At 41.3% G+C, this 24963-nt stretch overlaps 1 protein-coding gene across 2 annotated transcripts in view; it reads left to right on the top strand.

Annotated features, from left to right (window-relative positions):
• SLC9A9 (solute carrier family 9 member A9) overlaps positions 1-24963 on the top strand; it is a 669138-nt gene that overhangs the window by 542767 nt on the left and 101408 nt on the right. For both annotated transcript variants that reach the window (XM_061419306.1, XM_061419316.1), the window contains exon 14: positions 8030-8105. In XM_061419306.1, coding sequence (XP_061275290.1) covers positions 8030-8105 — 76 coding nt within the window. The remainder of the gene's footprint in view (positions 1-8029; positions 8106-24963) is intronic.

Genomic DNA, 24963 nt, shown 5'->3' on the forward strand with positions numbered 1-24963 from the left:
TCCCACAAGTATGTTCCTCGGATTTAGCAATTATCAATATTTTTTTCATACTTGCTATTGGAGTTGGCCTCATAGAATGGGAATCCCATGGTACATACCAACAAATATTTCAGAAATAAAATACTAGCCTCTAAAGGGCTTCCCTGATAACTCAGTTGGTAAAGAATCCATCTGCAATGCAGTAGACCCCAGTTCAATTCCTGGGTCAGGAAGATCCCCTGGAGAATGGATAAGGCTACCCACTCCAGTAATCTTGGGTTTTCCTTGTGGCTCAGCTGACAAAGAATCCACAATGCGGGAGACCTGGGTTTGATCCCTGTTTTGGGAAGCCTCTAAAATTGATCTGATCCATATGAGAGTTTTTTTTTTTTTTATGTTATTGCAACTAATAGTTCTGTATGAAAAAGTAAATGACTGTTTCAGAGCAAGTATCTTGAGTTTTTTGGGGGCCAACACTGAATTTATTTTGATTTTACTTGTTCATGCTTATACACTGAAAAGAGTACAACCTACCCACTACTATTTTTACTGAGTAAGACTAAATTCCATGTATATACATATATGTCTTACCTGAAGATTCTATAATTTCATGCTTTAGAAAGCAAAAGCAATAACAAGGAAGAGGGAGCAGAAGATGGTAGCTACTATTTAGTGGTTAGGCACCATATATAAAATCACATTTAGTCTCTAACTTGACCAATCAATATACATATTATAAACCTCACTTTTTTAAGAGTAAAGCTTTTATTTAGTTAGTTATGGCTGCACTGGATCTTTGCTGCTGCGTGGGCTTTCACTAGTTGTGGCAAGCAGGGGCTATTCCAGTTGCAGCGTGCAGGCTTCTCATCACAGTGGCTCTTTTACTGGACAGCGTGGGCTCTAGGGCCTGTGGGCTTCAACAGTTGCTGCAGGGGGGCTCAGTAGTTGTGGCACATGCGCTTAGCTGCCCAACGTCACGTGGGATCTCTCTGGACCAGGGATCAAACCCGTGTCCCCTCTGCTGGCAGATGGATTCTTAATCACTTGACCACCAGGGAAGTCCTAAACCCTATTTTATAAAGGATGAAATTGGAGTTCCAAGAATTGAACCAGCTTTCCGAAGACAACATAAAAATTCCAGCCACTGCAACAATACCCAAACTCAACTTCTAGTTCCACAGCTTACGAAACTGTTGTTCTCAGCTTGAATTGTTTTCTGCTTGCACTCTACCTCTTCACACCACCATTGGGAAAGGGCCTCCTGGCAGAACAAAAGGAGAATATAGGGCTCTTTTCATTTGTTTTCCTTCTTTCAAGGGTCACAGTCCTTTGCTGCCTGAACTCTATTACATATTTATGGCACCAGTTATTCTACCAGCCATTATGTATTTTGAAAGTAGTTTTGTAAGGGGAAACATTGTTCTGTTTCATTTCACTTTCAGGCAAAAATATAACACTCTGTTCGATTCAGTTCAGTTGCTCAGTCATGTCCAACAGGCCTCCCTGTCCATCACCAATTCCCGGAGCTTACTCAAACTCATGTCCATGAGTCGGTGATGCCATCCAACCATCTCATCCTTTGTCATCCCCTTATCTTCCTACCTTCAATCTTTCCCAGCACTCAAATCACAAGTCTAAATGCAAGACCCTAATCTATGCTATGGTGTTCGTGATTTGGAGTACTGTCATTGGGGGATAGCATGAGCTAGGATCTTCTTGCTCTGAAGTACCTTTTCAACTCCAGTGCCTTTTACATGTAGAACTTACAATTCTATTAGTAGTATGTAGTTGTATCAGACTTCTACAGCTGCACAATAAATTGTCCTGAAAATTAGTGGCTTGAAATAACAAACATTTATTACCTCACAGTTTCTATGGGTCAGGAATCTGAAAGCAAATTAGCTGAGTGTTTCTGGTGCAGGGTCTCTCCTGAGGTTGCAGTCAGGATGTCAGCCAGAGTTAGTCATCTGAAGGCTCGCCTGGGACTGAAGGATCCACTTCCATGTTGGCAGGAGGCCTCAGTTCCTTGCTCACTCTTCAAGGAGACTCAGACCCTTACCACATAGATCTCTCCACAGAGCTGCTTGAGTGTCCTAACGATATGGTAGCTGACTTCCCTCCAGTGCTTCAAGACAGACAGCAAGGAGGAAACCACAATGCCATTTTATGACATACTCTTGGATATCACCATCGCTTCTGCTCCATTCTGTTGATTAAAAATGAGTCACTAAGTATGGTCCACACTCAATAGGAAGGGAAATTAGTCTCCATTTTTTTAACTCATGTCTACTATTTATTGGACAATCTGTGAAGCACTGTGCTACAAAGGGCTTCTCATGGAAGCCCTATGAGGTAGGGATTGCATCCACATCTCACAGAGAAGACAACAGTTTCAGAAGAATAAGCCACTTGCCTCTGATCACACTGCAAGGGAGAAAGGCTCCATCTTTTAAAGGAATAGGTACCAAAGAGTCTGTGAATCTATGTTTTTAAATCACCAAAGTATTATACTTACCTGAGCTGATTTATTTTCACTGAATTAACTTGAATCCTTTGTACAGACAAAATTATTTTTGAAGCAGTCCCCATCCTTTTTTTGTGGTAGTGAAACCATGAGTTTAGCCCATCTGGTTATATATCTGTGATGTCTAAGTTTCCTCTTAGCAGTTTTATTCATTCTTATCTGGTTGTTTCCTTCATTTTTTTTTTCTCCCTAAGCATGTATTTTCTGACTATACCTTCTTGGGAACATTTATGAATTTATCATGGTGTGGGGAAGGTAGAAATGTTTGCATAAAATACTCGATATGTGGAAGCTAAGAATTAATTTTACTTTTTAAAACATAAATTTGAAAAAAATTTCCTTTTGCCTCTCAATTGTATATGCCCCCGCTCTTCAGAACCCAGAAATCTTTCCCTTTAGGGACAGAGACTCTAGTCCTCTTCTTGGTCATCATAAAATCAAGGCAATAAATTTGAAATTATCACATGAATACATTCCAAACTGGGGGAGATGGCAGGGCAAAAGTACTGCTATCAAATTCTATTCACACTTACTACTGGAAAAAGTGCTCTGGAACCTTAAGGGACCCTACAGACTTATTATGATAATTACCTGTCATTGTCATCATTCTGTACAACCTCCATTGACTTTAGTATTGAATACGAAATCTTGAGAAATAGAAAGGAAAATCTTCTCTCTCTTAATCCACCGAATCCCCATGAAGTGAGGAGCACTCCCATATGCTTAGCCCAGAGCAGAGGTTCATCTGGTTCACTTAGCAAAGGTCCCTCGTTTGAATATTGATAGAGGGATGTATTTACATTGGCTTAGTTCTTTCTCACTAAGGTTAATACAACAAACAATCCCCTCTTGCTTCAGCGTCTGGTTTTCAAAGATTTCTTGCCAGAGCCTTTTGTTTTCTCTCAGGGGTCCAAATAAGCATAAAACAAAGAGTACCTTCATAATTTCCCTCTTGCTCCCTTTCTAGGGTGTTGCTAGAGGGGTCACTTAAAAGACAACTACTCACTCCCTACTGTGCTCCGCCACTTCCCAACCTCTGATCTATTCCCTTGTTTAAGGAGAAAAAGGAAAGACACCAAATGCCCCCGTCGTTTGTACATTTTCCCAGAAACAGAGGATAATAAAGGAACCCAAAATTGCACATATATCAAACACTCTGCCTCTTAGAAGTATCAAGGGCAAATAAAAGCTAAGATTCAATGCCCTTGAATCTCCAGTTCCCATTTACAGCTGTGAAACATGAGGCTCACAGTTGGAAAGTGTATCATTATTATTGAATGGGAGACAGTCGAGAGAACTCAAATCTTGGTCTTCAGTTTCTGGATCCTCCGCTCGTTCCAACATGTGTGCCACTTCCTCTCTGGCATCCAAAAACTCAGAAGAGAAGATATATTGCTAACAATAAAGAAAATATCACCATGTTCCAGATTTTTCTGATGACTGCTCACATCCATTGTCCTGGGGTGTGATCTGGTCTCAGCTTCAGAATGATTTAGGTAAATTGATGCTACCTGCTGTCCTCTGCCCATCTGGGCCCTCCCAGGGGCTTGCCCTCTGTGCTGCCTCATCAGATACTTCCCATGTTCCTGGGTGGCTGCAAAGGCTGGCCTTCCCTTGGAACATTTATCTTCAACCCCCAGTGAACAAGCAGAGCACGTAGTGGACTAACTCATTTATTTCTCCTCATTTATTGATGGCCTTTCATAACCAAGTTATTAAGTCATCAATAACTTCAGAGAAATAAATGAATGGATCCAGAACTGGGCCAACAGATATTTAAGACATACTCTGAACATTTTATCTCAGATCAGCAGAAAAAGTCAATGCTTGGGTCCTCACTGGTATTTTCCTTACCTGGAAACACATGTTCTATATTTTATTGTAATGGAAACCCAGTATATTTCTCTATAAAGTAGTGAAATGACTAACATCTCCAGTATCCCAAGTAAATTAAAGTTTGAAAAATAGATTATAAGTGTTAACATTTTTTCCCAAAATACCATCTAGTATGTGTTGCTCTCATCAGCTGGCAAAAAAAAAAAAAAAAAAAATAGTTCTGGAATATTTGCCAGAAATAGATTATAAACTTTCAGGAGTGTTTGTAAATTCTGATATTCCCCTCAGGAGATAAACTAAAATGAAAAGGAGATGGAAAAGGGAGTGAAAGGCAGGGAGGGTTTCTAAGACCCTGAGAAACCCTTGAAACCAGTATTTAGGAGTCTAAAGAAATTTATAACACTAAAGTTAAGTTTCTATACAGATAACTTTCCGACATGTCAGTGGTTCAGCCACCTGAGAGGAGCCATGCATTTTCATTATGTTTGGGGGTATATACAGCTGTTCTGTCTCAACCTTGGGTTGAGACATTTGCTCTAGTTTGCTCTTCACTAACCCTGGGACCTCACGATGAGAATCTTGGCTGCTGCTGAGAAGCCACAAGTGTGGTTGGAAACCTCTCTGTGCCACAGTTACCTCAGTTTCCTCATCTGTAAAGTGGGAATAATAATATACAAGCAGCACTTTGAATAGTGTCTGGCACATGGTATCTGTTCAAGAAGTGTCAGCTGTTATTGTTGTTGTCATTAATGATAATACAGTATTTTCCATATGCTTAGGACCTCAGAAACCAGTCAATCTAATTTCCTCAATTCATTTTACAGACAAGGAGACTGCAACCCAAATAGCTTATCAAGCAATGTACATTCTTTTCAACATTTAAAGGCTGAGTGAGAGACCAGCAGAAAGAACATCATCTTTGTTTTTTATTAACTTTTTATTTTGTATTGGAGTATAGCCTATTAACAATGTTGTGATAGTTTTAGATGGACAGTAAAGGATACTGTCATACATACACATGTATCCATTCTCCCCTAAACTTCTTTCCCATGCAGGCTACCACATAAAATTGAACAGAATCCATTTTGTATATAGCAATGTGTACATGTTGATCCCAAACTTCCTAACTATCCCTTCCCCACTCCTTCCCCCTGGCAACCAAAACTTTGTTCTCTAAGTTTGTGAGTCTGTTTCTGTTACAACATCACCTTTAGAATCCATGAGTCCTACATTCAAATACTAGCGCTGCAGCTTGCTCGCTGTGTGACTTTGGACTCACCTCTTCTCTTTGAATCTCGCTAGATCCTCACTTGTAAAATAGGTATAATACAACTTACACTGATGGATTGTGTGAAAACCGAAAAATAATGACTGAAAAAGTTAATGATTGGATAATGTGACCAACACACTGCCTAGGAATTAATGAGCATTCCATAGCTGAGGACTATTACTGCAAATGTCATTCAACTGGGCTACTGCAGAGTAGGGGCTAGAAGCCTGGGCCCCTGATTGCCAGCTAAGCTCACCACTACACAGCCCACCTTAGCTGAGAAACAAACAACCAAACAAAAAAACAGAAATTTGCTTAACTCCTTTCTATCAGTTTTCTTCAATGACTATCTTGTCATCAGTGGATGTTACTAGCTATCAAAATTAACTATGCCTCTTGATGGATTAAATTTATAACTCCTTATTGTTCTTAAAAAAAAAAAAGAAAGCAAAGAAAGCAAGAACTCCCCAGTGTTGTCCTAGAACTTTTCTACCTAGTTTAGTTTAGGGAGAACAGTTTTACTCTCCCAGCTGTGCCCCAGCTGCTGACCTGTTTGAGAGATGGTGACTCAGAAACAGCTTGCAAATGTTCCAAGATGATGAAGAAAACACTAAGTATAGCAACAACTTTGCAAATCTGACACCTTTTGCAAGGTAGAAATAGCTAGAGAAAGGTTCAGGGAAGAATGGAAATTGAACTGGACACCCTGGTTTCCTTTTAGTGGAAATGTAATGAATAAATTCTAACTCTAGATAACAGGGCATGGCATTCCAGGTGTATCAGAAAACAGATCTATGGAACTCAAACATCCATGGAAAGATCATGGATGTCCCACTGAGGAGCTTGGGGGTGGGGCATGAGGTCAGGTAAGTTTGAGAAAAGCTTCCCTCTCAAAAGTTTACAATGCTCACTTATAAATTAAAGATTCTAAAAATTTCTATAAATAGCAATCCTGCTTAACATGCTCAAACCCACCTTTTCCTGAATGATTAGCACAGGATTTCCATCGACATCACATGGAACAGTGGCATGCTAAGGAACGCTATTTAGGAAACTGTTCCGTGTTGGAAATCAGAGGTCTTCAAACACCAATGAGAAAGCCTGCCTGTTTGGGTTCTCATTCTATTGTTGAGTTTCAGTTTCAATCATTTTAGACAGAGTTTAGATGGCTGCCTAGAAAGGGATCACACTTAAGCTTTCTTACATCCCCATTTCGTTTGTGAGGCATGGAACTGAAGCCCCTGCTGTGATATGTGTTTTGGAGCAGAATCCAGCCTTTTGTGTTCAGTTATTTATCATTAACCATCAGTGGTACTGTCTGGAGAGGGGAATAAAAAGTAAATACATTAAATGAAGCAAATTAACTTAGATTCATCTAAAGGCTGGCTTTGGAGCACCCAGTGGTTTGTCACTGTCTTCCATGCATCCTGATTTCTTGAGAATGTTCACTTACTTGTGGACTGTGAACTCTTGAACCATTTGGGGATGGAAACCAAGGGTCCAAACAAAGCAATGAAATCCATTTTAATATATAAATGCTTTTAATGATGGAGATAATTGCAACTGATTGAAGTCTGGAATTTTCTTTTCTTAATATGTGAAATGGGATACAAAGAAAAAGATTAAATGTCACTGAATCTCCTTCATACCACACTGCAATGTTCATTATCATCCACCTTTATAAAGTTCACAAAAATTTTTCACCTTTTCCCTTTTTCTCCCATTTTTATCATCTACTGTTACATAATCACCCACCACATGCTTTCTTTTTGTCCTTCTTAATTCCTTTTCTTTGTCCCTCCCACTGTGGTCCTTTTGGAAAAGAGAGGGGAGGCAAGGGGGCTGGGAGATAAACACATTCAGTTATTATAGGCTTCTTAACAAGAATGTCTATTTCAAAATTTCAGAATTGAAGGGAAAGATATCAAGAAATTAACCAGGGCCTTTGGTAGTGATCTATCGAAAAGAAAATGAATGAAAACTAGTTTAACAATGATTAGACTGTTAGCCCTTTAGTCTTGACCTTTTGGTAAATCATAAATAAATACCATCCAAATTTGAGAAAAGTAACTGCCAAATTCCCACAACAGCAATCTGACAGAAATATCATTTTTATTGGTGTCAAAAAAGTGGCATTTCTAAGCTGTTTAATAAAACAGGGATTATTAAGAAAAGTAAATGTTGAATTATGCCACAGGAGTCTCATCCATATGGCAAGATCTATGAGCTAATTGCTTGGCAGCTGCTTCACCATTTAGATAAAAACGCCTCTACCTGGAAAGTTTTTTTTTTTTTAAGTGGTTTAATTTGATATATAGTTAAAATATACTGAATACATACTATATATTAATGTTGATATGTCAGTATTTTATATTGATCATTTCTCTAATGACTTCTTCTACTGTCCCTTCTCCAGGAAGCAAATAATTTGGGTAAAAGCACGACAAAATCAGAGAGCGCCTGGCTCTTCAGAATGTGGTACGGCTTTGACCACAAGTATCCTTTGGTAATGATCATCTTCCAGCTCCTTCTACACGGCAAACATGAACTTTGAGCACCTCATCACTGAGGTGTGTGCCTCTGCTCGGCAAGAAACACCAAAAGGTAAAGTTAATTTGTGACCAAATTAACCGAAAGGATGATTTCAAATAATCAAAACGTGTGTCATTTATACTTACGTGTTGGAAAGAGCTAACGTGAAATCTCTCAGAAACAACTGGATTTGGTGTGTGTGTGACAGTCTACAATTTCCTAACGCCAGATGACAAAATCGTGGAGTCTTGAAAAATGGACCTATCTTACTAATTTTACTGCTCATCCCTTTGTAAAAATATCGTATTTCTGGTGGAGTCAGTCAGGATGACAAAGCTCCTTCACCCTTCTGCTAGGAACCCATTTATCTGGTTTTGTTTCATGCTGTAAAAAATGAAAGGGGAGGGGAGAAGGGAGAAGGAATGGTCCAAGGAGAAGAGTCCCGTCATCACACTGTGAAATAATACTACTTTGTTTTCCAGGAAACACTTGAGTAAGTTTTTTTTTTTTTTTTCCTAGTGAAGGGCAATTTTAAAATTCTAGCAATCAGTGTAAACATGGTGGCTCGATACACGTTGCCCTGTGACTCACAGGGCTAAGAAGTCAGGCCTGGAGGGCTTTGCCATTGTGAGTTGCAGTAAGCGGTCCATCTCTAATCCCAGGCAAAAGCACCACAGAAGAAAGGAAAGAAATGCGCTGAAAATTGAATGTGTTGGGTCTTTGTAGTTAGTTTTCCACAGTCACAAATCCCGCTCCTTTCAGGGAGAAAATGTCAGTCACTGGGTGATTTTAAAGCAGCTTGGCAGTGATTAAAGCCACAGCAGATCAGTGGGAAAGGAAGAAGAATTAAGAACGGGTAAAAGAAAGTCAAAGAATAAGATGAAGAAGAGGTAAAAGTGGAAAGGGAAGAGGAGGCAAGAGAAATACAGGAAATTCACAGCAAAAAGGAAAACAAATTAGAGGAATAACTGCAGAAAAATACAAGTACTATTGACTCGAATAATCAAAAGTAAATCAAGGTTAAAATTCGAAAGCAACTCTGGGAAAGTAGAGCATTCCAAGAATTATGAAGTAGAGAGGTGGAAGGTAGAGGCTTTCTGAGACTATGGTTTTGTTTTTCCGTATTCCTGTTATCTATGGATGAATACCTTGTCCTGCTCAGTCTTGAGCTTTCGTGGCAGTGTGGGCTGCCTGCACCCTAAAAGTGGCCCATCTTGGCCATTAACTGCCTCCAGGAGGTGCTGTACCCCATTAACCACTCACTGGTCCCTGGCTTTTAGCAGGTTATGCAGGTTTATGCTCCAGGTGTGTTTCTTCTAGAAATACATCTCCCCTGCCATTGCTTAGGTATCAATAACCAAATTTGTAAGAAGTTGTAAAAAGCTGGCTAAAGAGTACATATAACGGCTGCTTGGTTATGACAAAATGTACAGGAAGACAATGTTTTGGGGTTCCTGGACCCGAGATCTGACTTGTGTGAACAGAGGCTTCCCCATCCATCCAAGCAATGTGCTGGATACCAGCTCAGTGTCCTACAACTCGACTCAATCCTGACATTGCCCATCTGGATACAGTGTCAGATCCTCTCAGGTAAGGGCTTGGTCCCACAGCCCTCACCACTTCAGATGCCAGCCACAAGCCCAGGTTGCTACCTCTGCTTCCAATCTATCGGCTACAGGTTGGAGGTTCCATGACCTCCTCCTTGGGTTTGATTAATTTGCTAGAAAACTTCACAGAACTCAGAAAAACGTTTTACTTACTAGATCACTGGTTTATTATAAAAGGATATAACTCAGGAAAAGCCAGATGGAAGAAGTGCACAAGAGAAAGGACACGGAACCCCCATGGACTCTATGGGTACACCACTCTCCCCAAATCTCCGCCTGTTCACCAACCTCTAAATTCTCCTCAGCTCCATCCTTTTGAGGTTTTGTGGAGGCTTCATTGCATAGGCACAATGGATGAATCATTGGCCCTTGGTGACTGAAATCCATTACCAGTCCTTCCCTCTTTCCCAGACGTGGGGAAGGCAGGGCTTGAAAGTCCCAACCCTCTAATCACATGGTTGGCTCTCCTGGTATCCAGCTCCTGACCTTAGATGGGGTCCAAACGTCACCCATTAACATAACAGAGGATGCCTTTTTGCTTTCATCACTTAGGAAATTTAAGGGTTTTAGGAGCTCTGAGACAAAACTAGGGATGAAGACCAAATTGATATTTCTTATCATAAACCACAATATCACAAAACGGCAAATCAGAAATTTGATAAAAGGTGGTTCTGTTCAAATTCTGACAGTGTTGTAAGGAATGCTTTACAATGAAGAAAAGAAATAAAATGGAAAAAAATAACTGGGAGACAAGAAAACGAAAGTGGCAACCCTCCCCAAGTTGTATCTTAGAGCAGTACACTAAATTCAGATGACGTCATAGACTTTGTCCCACGTTTCACCAGGGGATTATTTCCATGTGATTATGGGCAGACTAGCAAAAAATGAAGGCAGACTTAACACTCTTAGTAATATCTCTTCTCATGGTAATTTGTCCTCCTGTGCATTCATTCTAGAAATTGCAGGACGACCATCACTGCATAAATATATTTTCTCTTAGACAACAGAGCTTTTATATCCCAGTTGTGCTCTGAATTCATACCCAGAGAGTAGCAAAACCTACAAATTTCCACTCTGTACACTCTTGATTTATCTGTATTTTTATAGATAAATTATTCTCTTGGCATTTATGTTCATTCTGTTGTCCCCCCAGAACCCAGGTGCTGTGCCCCCATGGACCTCATGGGTAGGCTATGCCAGGTGCGATCAGGGTACAGCTGATCTCCCTGTTCCAGGGTCAGGTTGCCTGGCTCAGGCCAAAACAGAAATTGTGAGGCCGAAAGAAATGGACCATGCAGTTTGGAGCCGCTCAAGTTTCATTTTAGTAAAACTGCATCCTGCAAATGAAATGTCATAAAGAATTACTGGCAAAAGAAAAAGAAGAATAAATGAGCCTTTGTATGTACCTTTATCAGTCAGCATCCTCTGGAGAAACAGAATCAGTAAGGAGTACACACGCACACTCGTATACATACGTACACCTATACACATACACATACGCATGGGTTTACTTCGAGGAAATGGCTTATGAGTTTGTGAGGGTGGCAAGTCCAGAATTTGTAGGGTAGGCTCTTAATCTAGAAACTCTCAAGCAGGAGCTAAGATTCAGTAATCTTGAGATAAAATTTCTTCTTCCTCGGGGAAACCTTATTTTGCTCTTAAGTCCACTCAACTGATCAGATGAGACCCACTTATGTTACTGAGGATCATCCCTTTAAAGTGAACTGACTGTAGGTGCTAACCACACCTACAGAACCCTTCATAGCAACACCTAGATTAGGGTGTTGTTTTTTTAATTGGAGTATAATTGCTTCACAGTGTTGTACAGTAACATGAATCAGCTATAAGTAGATATACATCCACTCCCTCTTGAGCCTCCTTCCCACCCCTCGAGATCCTCTTACAGCACCAAGTTGGGCTCCCTGTGTTATACAGTGGCTTTCCACTAGCCATTTATTTTCCTGTGGTAGTTTTAGAGTTTGATTGAATAACAAGGTAGTCTAGTCAAAAAAAGACATAAATCTTAAGTGTCACAGTACTCAGTTCACATTCAACTATTGTCCAATATTCAGACTCAAAGAAGAAACATCCTCAACTCACCATCAGTATCAATAAAAAACAAGTCACCATTGCTCATATAGTTTTGTTTTCTTTTTTTGCTTTATCATAGCATAATTAATATACACTATTGTTTTTGTTCAGTCACTGAATCATGTCTGACTCTTTTGCAACCCCATGGATTGTAGCCTGCCAGGCTCCTCTGTCTGTGGAATTTCCCAGACAAGAATTCTGGAGTGAGTTGCTATTTCCTTCTCCAGAGGATCTTCCTGACCCAAGGACTGAACCTGTGTCTCCTGTGCAAGAGGTATCTCCTGCCCTGCATGTGGATTCTTTACCTCTGAGCAACCAGGGAAGCCCAGTTAATACACATGCATTCCTATAAAAATTTTCCAGAAGCTACAGAAGAATAAAAATGATAAAAATTAGCATTCCATAAGGATGAACAATGGCCAAGTACTGTGTTGAGTGCTTCACATTATAATTTCATGTCACCTCCACAGCTCTGAAGGCGGGTAGGAGGGTCTAAGGGTATAATACCACACAAATGGACTACTGATTGTGTCCACCTCTGATGAAACAGCCTGAGCTCTCTCATTCAAGAACATTGCTGGAAGCCTATGGTGCCAAAATTGATGATTAATTAAGATTGCATTATGATTCCCTGTGGGCAGCAATTCTGAGTCATGCGATGCAAAGCAGAAATTGAGAGGGGGAAGATGTTACTGCACACCAGTGCTTTGCCATCAAGAACATTATTTTGTTTAATCCTAATAACCACCCTTTCAGTTTCATTCTCACAAAGCCTCTCTTTGAGGTGGAAGAAACAAAACCTCAAAGGACTTAAATAGCTTTCTTAAGGTTCCATACCTAGTGTCGGTTCCATGGTTCAAGCCCAGATCTATCACAGTCTAAAACCCATAAATACCCTTAAATGAACTTTATCATTAACAACTCTGTGTCCTTGATAGCCCTTATTTACATGCAAACCCCATCTCCATGGCTTCAGAATGTCACTATTAAAGCAGTGACTATTATGACTGCTCACACTGTATCGTGCAGAGCTCACATCTCATACATTTGTTGACTATATATGGGGTGATGCTTTGAGAAGACTCTTGAGAGTCCCTTGGACAGCAAGGGGATCAAATCAGTCAATCAACCCTGAATATTCATTGGAAGGACTGATGCTGAAGCTCCAGTACTTTGGCCACCTGATGCAAACAGCTGGACTCACTGGAAAAGACCCTGATGTTGGGAAAGATTGAAAGCAGGAGGGGAAGAGGGCAACTGAGGATGAGACAGTTGGATGGCATCACCAATTCAATGGACATGAACTTGGGGAAACTTCAGAAGATGGTGAGAGACAGGGAGGCCTGGCTTGCTATAGTCCATGTGGTCACAAAGAGTCAGACACGACTTGGTGACTGAACCCACACAAGGTTAGGGATCCTGGTAGGTCACCCTAAGGACCTACCACCCTACCACTGAGGAGTCTCCAAGTTTCTGAATCAGGTTCTCAGCTTTTCAGAGGCAGAGTTCAATATGCCAAAGACTCCAAGAATGGCTTAGTTTCATAGAGATGGATGCACTCTAGCCAAGCTCCAGGAGGGACAAGTAGAAAGCAAACGTCAAATTCCTAAATCATCATAGGTATCCTCATGGCAGGGAAGGAAATTCTTTTTTCTTTATTTCTTTACTTTTAAATCTATTTTCGGCTGCGCTGGGTCTTCGATGCTGCACATAGGCTTTCTCTAGTTGCAGTGAGTAGGGGCTACCCTTCACTGCGGTGTGCAGGTTTCTCACTGTGGTGGCTTCTCTCGTGTGGTGCACAGGCTGTAGGGCATGCGGGCTTCAGCAGTTGTGCTCCCAGGCTCTAGAGCGCAGACTCAGCAGTTGCGGTGCAGCTGCTTAATCGCCCAGTGATATATGCGATTTTCCCCATAAGTGATCGATCGACACACGGGATCAAACCCATGTCCCCTGCATTGGCAGGCAGATTCTTAACCATTGGACCACCAGGGAAGTCTGGGGAGGGATAGTCCTTCCCAGCCTTTGGAAGGGTCAAGTCACAATCTGGTCCCTGATGTCCCTCTGGCCCCCTCTCTTCGTCTTGCTCACTGGCTCACTCTACTCCAGCCCCCGTGGCCTTCCTGAGATGCACCAAGCACCTCACTGCTTCAGGGCATTTGCACTGCTCCTCTTCCTGCCCTCTCACTTGGGATACTCTTCTCTCAGACATTCACATGCCTCCCTCCTTCACCTCTTTTATCCAGCTTGGCAGTGAGACCTTCCAGGTTCCATATTTAAAGTAGCTGTCCCAAGAGAAGCACTCCCCCACCCCTTCCCTGCTTTGTTTTTCACCGTTATGCTTATTACCATCTGACACTGTGTGTATTTTTTGTATTTGTTATAATATTCTCCACCAACCAGGATATATGCTTTTTGGGGACAGGGATCTGAGTCTGTACTCAAGGCATAGAATAGTATTTAGCACACCATGAACACTCAATATATATTCTTTGAATGAATGAATCAAGCAAGCAAGTAACATTTTCTATCCAGGGCACCTTCATTCTACACACTGATGTAACAGAAAAATCCAATTAATTATCTGAAGGTTGCTAAGTGTGTATGAAAGCAGAGCAAGGCAGAGCAGGTAATCTTAGTTGTTTTCATCCAGGCTGCCTTTTAGCCCCAAAAAGCACACCCCCATGGACACCCACCTCTCCCCTAAGCCTCAGTGTCCCTGGCAGGGACAGCCACCACAGTCCACTTGGATCCCTATTGCCTCACTGATCTCCTTCCTATGGTTGGTCCATCTCCCTTAGGTTTAATTAGTACACCTGATCTCGTCTAGGCAAGCCTGGCTCTGGCTTAGAAGCCATTGTCTGTCTGAGAGACTGTATCTTATCTCAGCAATTGTGTATTGATTTTATTTGTGTACAGAAGTCAGAACTTTAGAGCTACCTATCATCCTCACTGACAATCTCTTATAATGAGAAGAAATTGATGCCCCCTTATTCAGATTTTAAGACACCGGATAAAACGGCTCGCTTAGATTCACAGTGTTACAGCTGGTGTGGGAGTCGTAGGTTGCCCCGTTCAGTGGTGACTAACAATGCTACTGGACTGTCTGCTTCCTACTGTCTCTCTGTTTTATCATTTATCGTCTCTCTCCTTAAGTATGTGTATATATTTATTCTACAAATGTGAATGACAGAGGATAAGAACAACCTTTTCCAAAATAAAAAGGGCAGCCTAAAATCATTTTTAGCACTTCCTGTATGCCGACAACTGCCAAAAATAAGGAGTTATCCTGTGGTTGCCAGCATTTTACACAAAGAAAGCCCAAAGATAACAATGGATTGGCAAATTGACACAGTAATAGAATTACATAAAGTCACGTGGATGAAGACTTCCTTCCCATCACTGGTTTGAAATGAACTGTGCACTGAGATATTACTAACAAAATATAAGACCCATGGCAGACGTGTGGATGCTGTGGCATTTGAGTTTTCCATTAAAAAGGCTGGCAAGAAAAGTGGCAGATGCCAGACCCCCTCCTGGACCAAAGGGTGACAGATTGCCTTCTAGGAAAAGTCTAACGTGAACATCAGGATAATCCAAAATGATGCTTGGAACCAGGTATTTAATGGACTTAAATGGAATGGCATTGTAGTCTTAAAAGAAAAAAAAGAAGGGAAAAGAACACGTTTCCTCTTAAAACTTGACAGAATTCATTATATCCCACACAGACGTGCTTATTTTAAATCATAGGTATGAATATTGTGAGCAGCAATTTCCATTTTAAATGATGATCACTGCATTGCAGTTTTTTCTTACTCTGACTAGCTGAAGCATCTATGAATTATTTATTGGATTGGTGCTGTGGCCTTGTGAATGACTTGAGTTTACTTCGCAAAAAACTCTCAGAGAAACAAGGAATATTAGCTCTGTGATTCCTGTTTTATAAATGAGGCAACTGAGCCCAAACGAGGGAAAAGGCACCTCCAAGGTCAGTGAAGGACTTGGAGGCAGCATTCATAATCAACAAAGAGTGGGCTGTGTCCACTTGAAGAGTCCACGGGTCCCTGTTCCAGGAGTCCCTCCACTGAGCATTAATATGCGTGTGATGCTATTGCTGTAAGTGTGCCTGGCCTACAGTTGGCGGTTTGACATGATAGCTTCTTGAGTAGCTCATCAAAAACTTGACCAGTCTGTAAGTAGGGTGTGTTTTACTTTAAGCAGAAATCCAGAAGGATAGCAGAGGATATAAGTAAGATGCTTTTTGTTGAACTTATTGAGTGCCTACTATGTGCCAGACAACATACTAGGTAGGTGTGAGGCCAATAGCAAACGAGGTAGGCAAGGTTGACTTTCCTGAGATCTTGATTATTTGACTCATTAAAATCAGTCCTGACCCCAAAGCTCCTTGAAATGCCAGGTGATCTATAGTGCGGGAAAGAGAGACATTGTCACCACCAGAGTTTAATGGGGGGAATTTTTTAGGGAGCCATAAATTAAGATAATTTGTCACCCTTACTTGTAAAATGTAACCAGATACCTCCATAAGTGGTTTCAGAAAGCACCAAAATTTCATACTATTTGAAACAAATGTAAACAATCAGCTTTCTGAAGACTCCCTCTAAATACATCCCTGATGGTATCCCATGTGAGGATGTACATGGCATCATAACTGCTTCCCTCCCAGGATGCTGGCTGTAGGAAAGAGCTGAGCTTCAGCACTGTGCAGCCAGCCCTATCACGCAGGTGGTTAATCCCTTGGGTATGCAGCTTGGTTTTGGTCATCCTTGTCCTCACAAATGCTAATGTAGAAAGATCTTGTAGATAACCTTTGATTCAGCACTTAAGTGTAATGAAATTAAAATTCACTAAAAGAAAACACTAGCTTCCTGGATCCTTGTGTTCCTTGACTGCTTGGTGAGAACCAAAGTAGGGGGATGTTATCAGTACCTGGCAACAGCTGTCTTTGTTCAGGTCATAACTTCACTCTTCCATAATTTCTTCTTCCATATCATGGGAATAATAGACACTATGCTCTGTTTTGGTTAAGTCCATTGGAAAAGTTGGCTAGTTATTTACTCAGCTTTGTACTGATGGCAATTTGTTCAATCATCTCTCAGAGCCAAAACATGATTAAAACAGTTAAATTGTGCAATTTTCTTCAGACCCTGTGGCCTAAATATGTTGAAGTATTCCATAACTGGACTGAAACTTTTCTGGAGTCTTGACAAGTGACTACAAGCATGACATTGTGAATTGCTGCCTGAACATGTTGCCTAACCTACTGTGATTGTGGAAAGTTGTGGATCCCAAGATGATAATTGAGTTTTTTACAATAATCTCAGGATTCTGTAAGAGTTTTGGCATCCTTGATTTGTTTTGCTTTATCCCCTGTAAAAGTTTTAATATAATTCTGTTAAATGAGAATGCTTTCTCATTTCATCTTCCCTGTAAGCAAAATGAAAATCTGAATTTATGCAAACAGGAAATCAGGTGACTCCTCCTATTCTAAAATAGATTCATAAAACAAATTTCTTTAAATCCATTTTTTTTTAAAAAACCTTTTTTTTCCAAAACAACTAGTTTTATTGGTTTCTGTGACGTTTAAGATGGACCTGTCTCACTGTGGCTTCTTCTTTGTCTTTGGATGTGAGGCATCTTTTTTTTGTGGGTTCCAGCATCCTCTGTCAATGGTTGTTCAACAGCTAGTTACAATTTTGGTGCTCTCTCAGGAAGAGATGAGCACAGGTACTTCTACTCTGCCATCTTGAACCAGAGGTCCATTTTTTTAATATCTTTTGCGTACTTTCTCATTGCAAAGCACAGTGTAAGGCTTTCCTCTTTTCTGTTTACTCATGTATTCATTACATGTTTATCAAGAGGCTACCGTAAGTCATGTACTATGTTGGGCATGAGGAATATAGCTGTTGACAAGTTCTCACAGAGCTCACATTCCAATCTGGTTCTGTTTTTAAGTTTCTGATTTACAGATGTCTTCCCAGAAAATGATAATGGTGTAAAGAAAGATAAACGTCGACATTCTATTCTTGGTTCTTATCAAATAGAGGAAGGTCTGGCTCAGGGTCAGGGTTTGTGGATTTATTGTAGCTTACTCACTTACTAGATGTGTCCTTTTAGGAAGTTATGTACCCTCTCTGGGCCTCAGTCTCTCAGCTGAAAAATGGGACTAATCCAAGTCCTTACCTTATAAGTTTGTTTTGAGGATTAAATGAGTTAACCCAAAGCACTCAGCAAAGTACACAATAATGTGAGCTGTATTATTGTCATCACTACCTGTTGATGTCTGTTTCTCTTAAAAGAAGTCATCATGTAATGTAATTCGTATTCATTGCCATTTATTATTTCTGGGTGACCAAAATATCCATGATCGTGTAGGCCTGTAATAATTTTTAGTTGCAACAGCCATATTTTAAAACAATAAGAAAGCCTCAGTATCCATAAACAAAAGCTTCCGCTCGGGTTGTAAATCAAATGCAACTCTTCTGACTCAATTTGAGTCAATGGACATGCTGGGCGTTCGACACCTCCTTGTGTCTCCTGTGATGCGCATGCGATTATTTCATTTACGATTTTTCTAAGTTATAGTACTTCATCCCATAGTTATTTTTCTGGAAATGACACCATAGAGAGCAATTTTGACTTGACCGAGAAGTGCAGCAATTTTTCTGCCCACAATGGAAGCTACACAAACCTTCAATGATAATTATTCCTCTTGTATGTTCTTGTGATAAAGGAAATCTTTTAATTGCACCTGTTAGGTGAAGCCATCATGTTTTGTCATTAGCGTTGCAATGTTACATTTGAAGATTTCTAGGCCAGTACGTACCGGCGCATTTTATTAGAAATAAAGAAGAAGGAAAAAATGTTAAGGTTGAGAAAAAATATGTATATATTATCTTAATGTGATCAGTTGTGAACTTAGTTTCAGGATTTCATCCCCATAGGGGAAAAAAAGAGTATTTTGTTTAAATTGTCTTTCATTGCTACTTGGTCACTCCTTCTCAATCGCAGGAACCAAGCCATTTACAGGCTGACAACAAATCCATGTGTTATCTGAGACATGTTAGCAGCATGAGCCTTGGTTGCTATGGTTCACATATTCTCACCTGATAGGGAGACAGAGGCCAAGTCTATTTTGTGGGTGGCAGATACTCAGCCCTGATCTGCATTTGAAGCTGCCACAGACATAGCACAAGGCATGTGGGCAGACATGGCCCTGCTCTGATGAAAGTTCACTCCACAAGGCGGATGGTGATGACATATTCTCAGCATATGTCACGCCAACTCATAAATAAGAATGGGTAAAGAGGTGTATGTGCTGGTGGCAAATGGAGGAAGAAACTGTGGGAGAAATCACTACTGTTCTAGTCCTGTGGGAAAAAGTCCAGGGAGGAACTGGGATTTCTTAACATGAAATTAAACAATGGGAAGGGAAGAAGAGTATTCTGAGCAGAGGGAATACCGTGGAGGGAGGTCTCATGACAAGTGTGGCATGAACAGCTCATAGAAGCCTGAGTAAAGCTGCCTGAAAGACAGAGTTGGGAGAAGAAAGAGGACATAGTCTCCAGAGAACTATAGTGTCAGCCCATGGAGCAGAGGAGGAAACTCTTATTCCCTACACCTAGTGCAATCAAAATTCTCTCTCACTGGGACTTCCCTGGTAGTCCAGTGGTTAAGACTTCACCTTCCAATGCAGGGGGTGTCAGTTCAATCCCTAGTTAGGAAACTAAGACCCCCAAATAAACACAAAATAACTCCATAAAACAGATGTGATGTTGTAACAAATTTGATAAAGACTTTCAAAAATGGTTCACATTTTTTAAAAATCTTTAAAAAATTCCCTTTCATTGGTATTAATTTTTTTTCTTTGTTTGGTTACTCAGATGGCTAGCAGTAGGGTAATGTGTCACAGGCTAAAGAAACTTGAGAGTTCCTTTTCTGGCACAAATCTGATTCATCTGCTGACAGTCATTTATCAGGTACCTACACATTTAATGCTTCCAGAATTAAATGGAATTTTAATATTTCCCCTGGAAAAAACAAATATGTTGTTTAAATTACCTTTAATCATTTTAACTAAATTTAGTTTTAATACTTCTTTTACAGAAAAGAAAAATATATGAGTATGCTTTCTGGCTTCTTCTGAAGCCACAGAGATAAATAAGAAATGGTGGTTGCCCTCAAGATGCCATAACGAGGTAGAGACAGGAGCCAGCACTCTAAGAACTATATTAAAGTTATGAGCAAAAAGTATTATGGAAACCAGAGGTGTGTGTAACCAATTCGCCAGTTTTGGAGAATCACAGAATCTGCACGGAAGTCACTTTGAAACCAGAGGGAGAAAAAAAGGGGGGAAGAAAGAAAGAATCTGTAAGGAGCTGGACTGAGGATGTGAAGGGCATTCTGACAGTCAAACAGCTCAGGCAGAGGCACAAACAGGGTGTGAGATGTTTGGAAAATGGTAAGAGTTTCAGTGCAGCTAGATCAGTGGGGAGTGAGACTAGAGAGCTCTCATGTGGACAGATTGGGCTGGACCACACGTGTCATAGTCAAGAAGATGGATTTTATCTAATCGTCAGTGGGAGACCAAGGCCTGGCTTCAAGCACAGAGTCGCACAGTCCGTTTTGCTATAATGAGAACTCACAGCTGTGCGGAGGGGGTGACAGGGAAAACTGTAAACTTAGGACAGTTCTGGACAGTTGCTCTCAAGAACACCCACCTGTTTTCTGGGTGGATGAAAATGAGGACAGGAATGTTCTTATTCTTCTTTGAAAAACATTTGGGAACATTTGATACTTGTTTCAGGGACTTCCCTGCCAGTCCAGTGGTTAAGATTCCGCCCTTGCAATGCAGAGGGCGCTGGTATGATCTGGTTGGGGAACTAAGAGCCCACATTCCTACCCAGTGTGGCCAGAAAAACAAATAAATAAATTATCACTACAGCCCTATAAAGTAGGTCATTTAAATATATGTGTGTGTGTGTTTCAAAACCAGGGTTCTGTAACAACCTAGAGGGCTGGGAAAGTTGGGAGTTGGGAAGGAGGTTCGAGTGGGAGGAAACATATAGGTACATGCGTGCTAAGTTGCTCAGTCTTGTCCAACTCTCTGGGACCCCATGGACCCCATGGCTACCCCATGTAGCCCTCCAGTCTCTGCTGTCCATGGGACTCTCCAGGCAAGAATACTGGAGCCTGTTGCCATAGATCTTCCCAACCCACAGATGGAAACTGCATCTCTTGCGTCTCCTGCATTGGCAGGTGGGTTCTTTACCACTAGTGCCGCCTGGGAGGTCTCAATATATGTACTGATGCTGCTCAGTCGCTTCAGTCGTGTCCGACTCTGTGCAACCCCATAGACAGCAGCCCACCAGGCTCCCCCGTCCCTGGGATTCTCCAGGCAAGAACACTGGAGTGGGTTGCCATTTCCTTCTCCAACATATGTACACCTATGGCTAATTCGTGTTGATGTATGGCAGAAATTTAACCAATATTGTAAAGCAATTATCCTTCAATTAAAAATAAATTTAATATATTTATGTTTCAAAACAAATATGTTAAAATAGAAAGGTGTCATTTCATTAAGAGATTTTTTTTCTTTAGCTTCCATTAAGGAAAATGATCTGGTGGTGAAATTTTTAGGGTGTACCAGGAGGTTTTCTGGTTCAAAAGCCAACTGACTCACCTTAGCTTCTGGTCTTACAGTTACCTTCCCATGGTCAGAATCGGGAGCACCTCTGACAGAAAATGTCAGATTAAAAATCACTTTCAAAGAAAAGGCTGTTTTCTGTTCCCAAACTGATAAACTAGAATGCCACCAGCCTTCAGGCCACACTCAGCCCTGGGGTTAGCCACTTACCAGTGGTAACTGATGCTTTTGAATGTAGGGGAAGAAGCACAGAGAGCTAACCTTTTTCCAGAGGAAACAGACACATCCTCAAAACATTGCCTTTGACATTCATTAAAGCCATTTCCTTGGAATTCCTTGAAGTCCACCAGTGTGCTGAGTTTCGCTGACCTGCTGCCTGTAAACATAGCCAGAGCTGCTTTCCAACTTACAAATAGTGTTTAATAGCTGGAACAGGAAAGACCACACGTAACTGCTGTGTCCCTTTCCTCACTACCCTTTCCTGAAGCCACAAACACCTCTCCCCACATCCCTCAGCACCGGCAGCTCTTGGTTGCAGGTGCCAAGCTCTTTGCTTTTCCTTCCCCTGATTCATGTAGACAAAGGTCATACTTGCAGCTCCCAAGAGAAGGCCAGGCTGCCTGCATGCCCTACGAGAAGAGGAGACCCCTCTCAGAAGCAGGGACCCCACATCTTAAACAGCAGAAGCCCAGAAGCCTGGTCTTTAGTTTAACCAATTCTTTTTCCTTTATTATTATTATTTTAAAAAATTTTTACTCTCAGTCTCAAGTCCTCGGGCCTTCTCTGAACTGCAGTGTTCAGAAGATGAACATTATGGTAATTGGTGATTGCACAAGCACTTTGCAAACATCAAGTGCTTCATAAAGTTGAAATGATACCAAATCCAGTGACAGTTTTATAGGCCTGAAGGCCCTCAGACTCACTACGCAGATATAAACAAAGAACTTTATTACATTTTTATTATTTTTAAATTCTAGCTGATTTCCTGCTCTATTCAGGATTATTATGAGCACACCAGTCTCTTCTCAGTCCACAGATAGGCCTTATTGAGAAATCTTTCTCCCCAGATCTCTAGCGCTCACAGTCCCATTCTTCTGAAGATGATCCACTGTGAAATGGATGCATCCCATTCCTCTATCAGTTAGCCTGTTAAGAATCCCTGTCCTTGCATAATCTCATGTACACATGGAAGCCACGAAAGTCAAACTCATAAAAGCAGAGAGTAGGGTGGCGGCTACCAGGGGAAATGAAGAGATGCGGGTCACAGGGGGCAAAGCTTCAGTCATGCGGGATGAGTAAGTTCTAGGGATCTAATGTACAGGATGGGGATTACAGTTTGTAATTCTGTACTGTGTACTTGAAATGTGCTGAAAGTGCACATCTTAAGTGTTCTCACCACCAAACAGAAAGGTCACTATGTGGGGTGATGAATTTGTTAATTAGCTTGTGATAATCCTCTCACAGTGTATTATTGTTGTTATTCAGTCACTCAGTCATGTCTGACTCTTTGTGACTCCATGGACTGCAGCACGCCAGGCTTCCCTGTCCTTCAGCATCTCCCAGAGCTTGCTCACAATCATGTCCCTTGAGTCAGTGATGCCATCCAACCATCTCATCCTCTTTCACCCCCTTCTCCTCCTGCCTTCAATCTCTCCCACCATTGGGGTCTTTTCTAATTAGTTGGCTCTTCGCATCAGGTAGCCAAAGTATTGGAGCTTCAGCATGAGTCCTTCCAGTGAATATCCAGGGTTGATTTCCTTTAGGATTGACTGGTTTGATCTACTTGAAGTCCAAAGGACTCTCAAAAGTCTTCTCCAGTACCACAGTTCAAAAGTGTCAATTCTTTACGATGTATATGTATATCAAAATATCACTATGTACACCTTAAAATATATAGTATCTTTATTTGTCAACTATTCCTGAATAAAGCTGGGGGGAAAAAAATCTCTGTTCTTGACCCCCCAGCAAGTAAAGCTGGTGCTCTTGCTCTCCAGCTGAGGCCTTCCTTCCTGGCCTTGCCTTTGTATGAGGCATTTGTGTTCCTAACAGGAACTGCAGCTTAAACCCCCAATGAACACAGTTCTCTTACTAGTTCAGTCTTTGTACAAATCTTTGAAAATTTGAAGATCTGGCTCGTAGGCCTGCCTCTCAGCTGTGGAACCTCAGGCTCTAGGCCTGTTCAGAGCCAACATTTTCTGATCTACAAAATGAGTATAATCATATCTGCCGCATTTAGTAACTACAATTTTCCAATGGAATAAGGTAAGTGAAACCACTTTGAAAACTCAGAAATATCAAACAAACACAAGATGTGCTTAGTAAGTTTTTCCGCATGAAGCAAAGGTCACACGTGAAGGTAAGAGTGTGTACCTGGAACAGACTGAAGACAGCAGCTTGGCCCATGTAGGGCTGGCTGTAAGAGAGGAAGGGATTAAAAGGCTTTTCTTGGGGAAACCTGTGGAGATTTTGAGCATCACATCAGGTGAAAATGTCTGGATTTGATTCAGCAGCTAATGGAGAATCGGATGATCTGTAGACAGGAGTGACAGTCTTGTTTTAGAAAGACTGATCTAACAACATTGACTAGGGGAAAGAAACAAGGCCCTAAATGGAACTAGTTGCAATGGGACTAGAAAAAAAAAAGAGGTAGATGCTAGAAAACCCTGGCCCCCAATCCATGGAATTTGATGCTGCGTTACTGAGGACATCAGTGCTGCAGAGAGGAAGACCCAAGGAGGTGCAGTTTTTAGGAGGTAAGGGGCTGCAGGTAGCTGGGGTGGAGGGGCGGAGGAGGGGGGGTGGTGGTGGTGGTCCAACCCTCTGCTTCTGCCCATCACAGAAATGGGAGGCAGGAAGACTACAGGAAGTCCCCTACATACAAATGAGTTCCATTCCAAGAATGTGTGCCTAAGTCCAATTCATTCAAGTTAGCCTACGTACTCAACCAACACAATAGGCTATATAATACTGTACTGTAATAGGTTCATAATACTTTTCACACAAATAATACATAAAAAACAAACTTGAACAATAAATAAAAATTATTAATCTTACAGTACCTTCAAAAGTATACTAGTACAGTACAATAGAGGGCTTCCTATGTGGTTCAGTGGTAAAGAAACCACCAGCCATCGAAGGAGGTGCAAGAGATGCAGGTTCAATCCCTGGGTGGGGAAGATGCTCTGGAGAAGGGAATGGCAACCCACTCCAGTATTGGAGCCTGGGAAATCCCATGGACAGAGGAGCCTGATGAACTACAGTTCATGGGGTCACAAAAGAGTTGGACACAACCTAGCGGTTAAACAACAGCACAACAGCTGGCCTACAGGGGCTGGCATACACTTTCTCTTTGCATCTTTGAAAGTTCGAAACAAAGTTTCGTAGATAAGGAACTTACTGGATCCTCTTGGGGAGAGGATGAGTGGTTGGTCGCAGCTCCCCCAGGTAGAAACCTGTTTATTAG

This window comes from Bos javanicus, chromosome 1, assembly GCF_032452875.1.
Source record: "Bos javanicus breed banteng chromosome 1, ARS-OSU_banteng_1.0, whole genome shotgun sequence".
In the NCBI taxonomy this organism is placed as follows: Eukaryota; Metazoa; Chordata; class Mammalia; order Artiodactyla; family Bovidae; genus Bos; species Bos javanicus.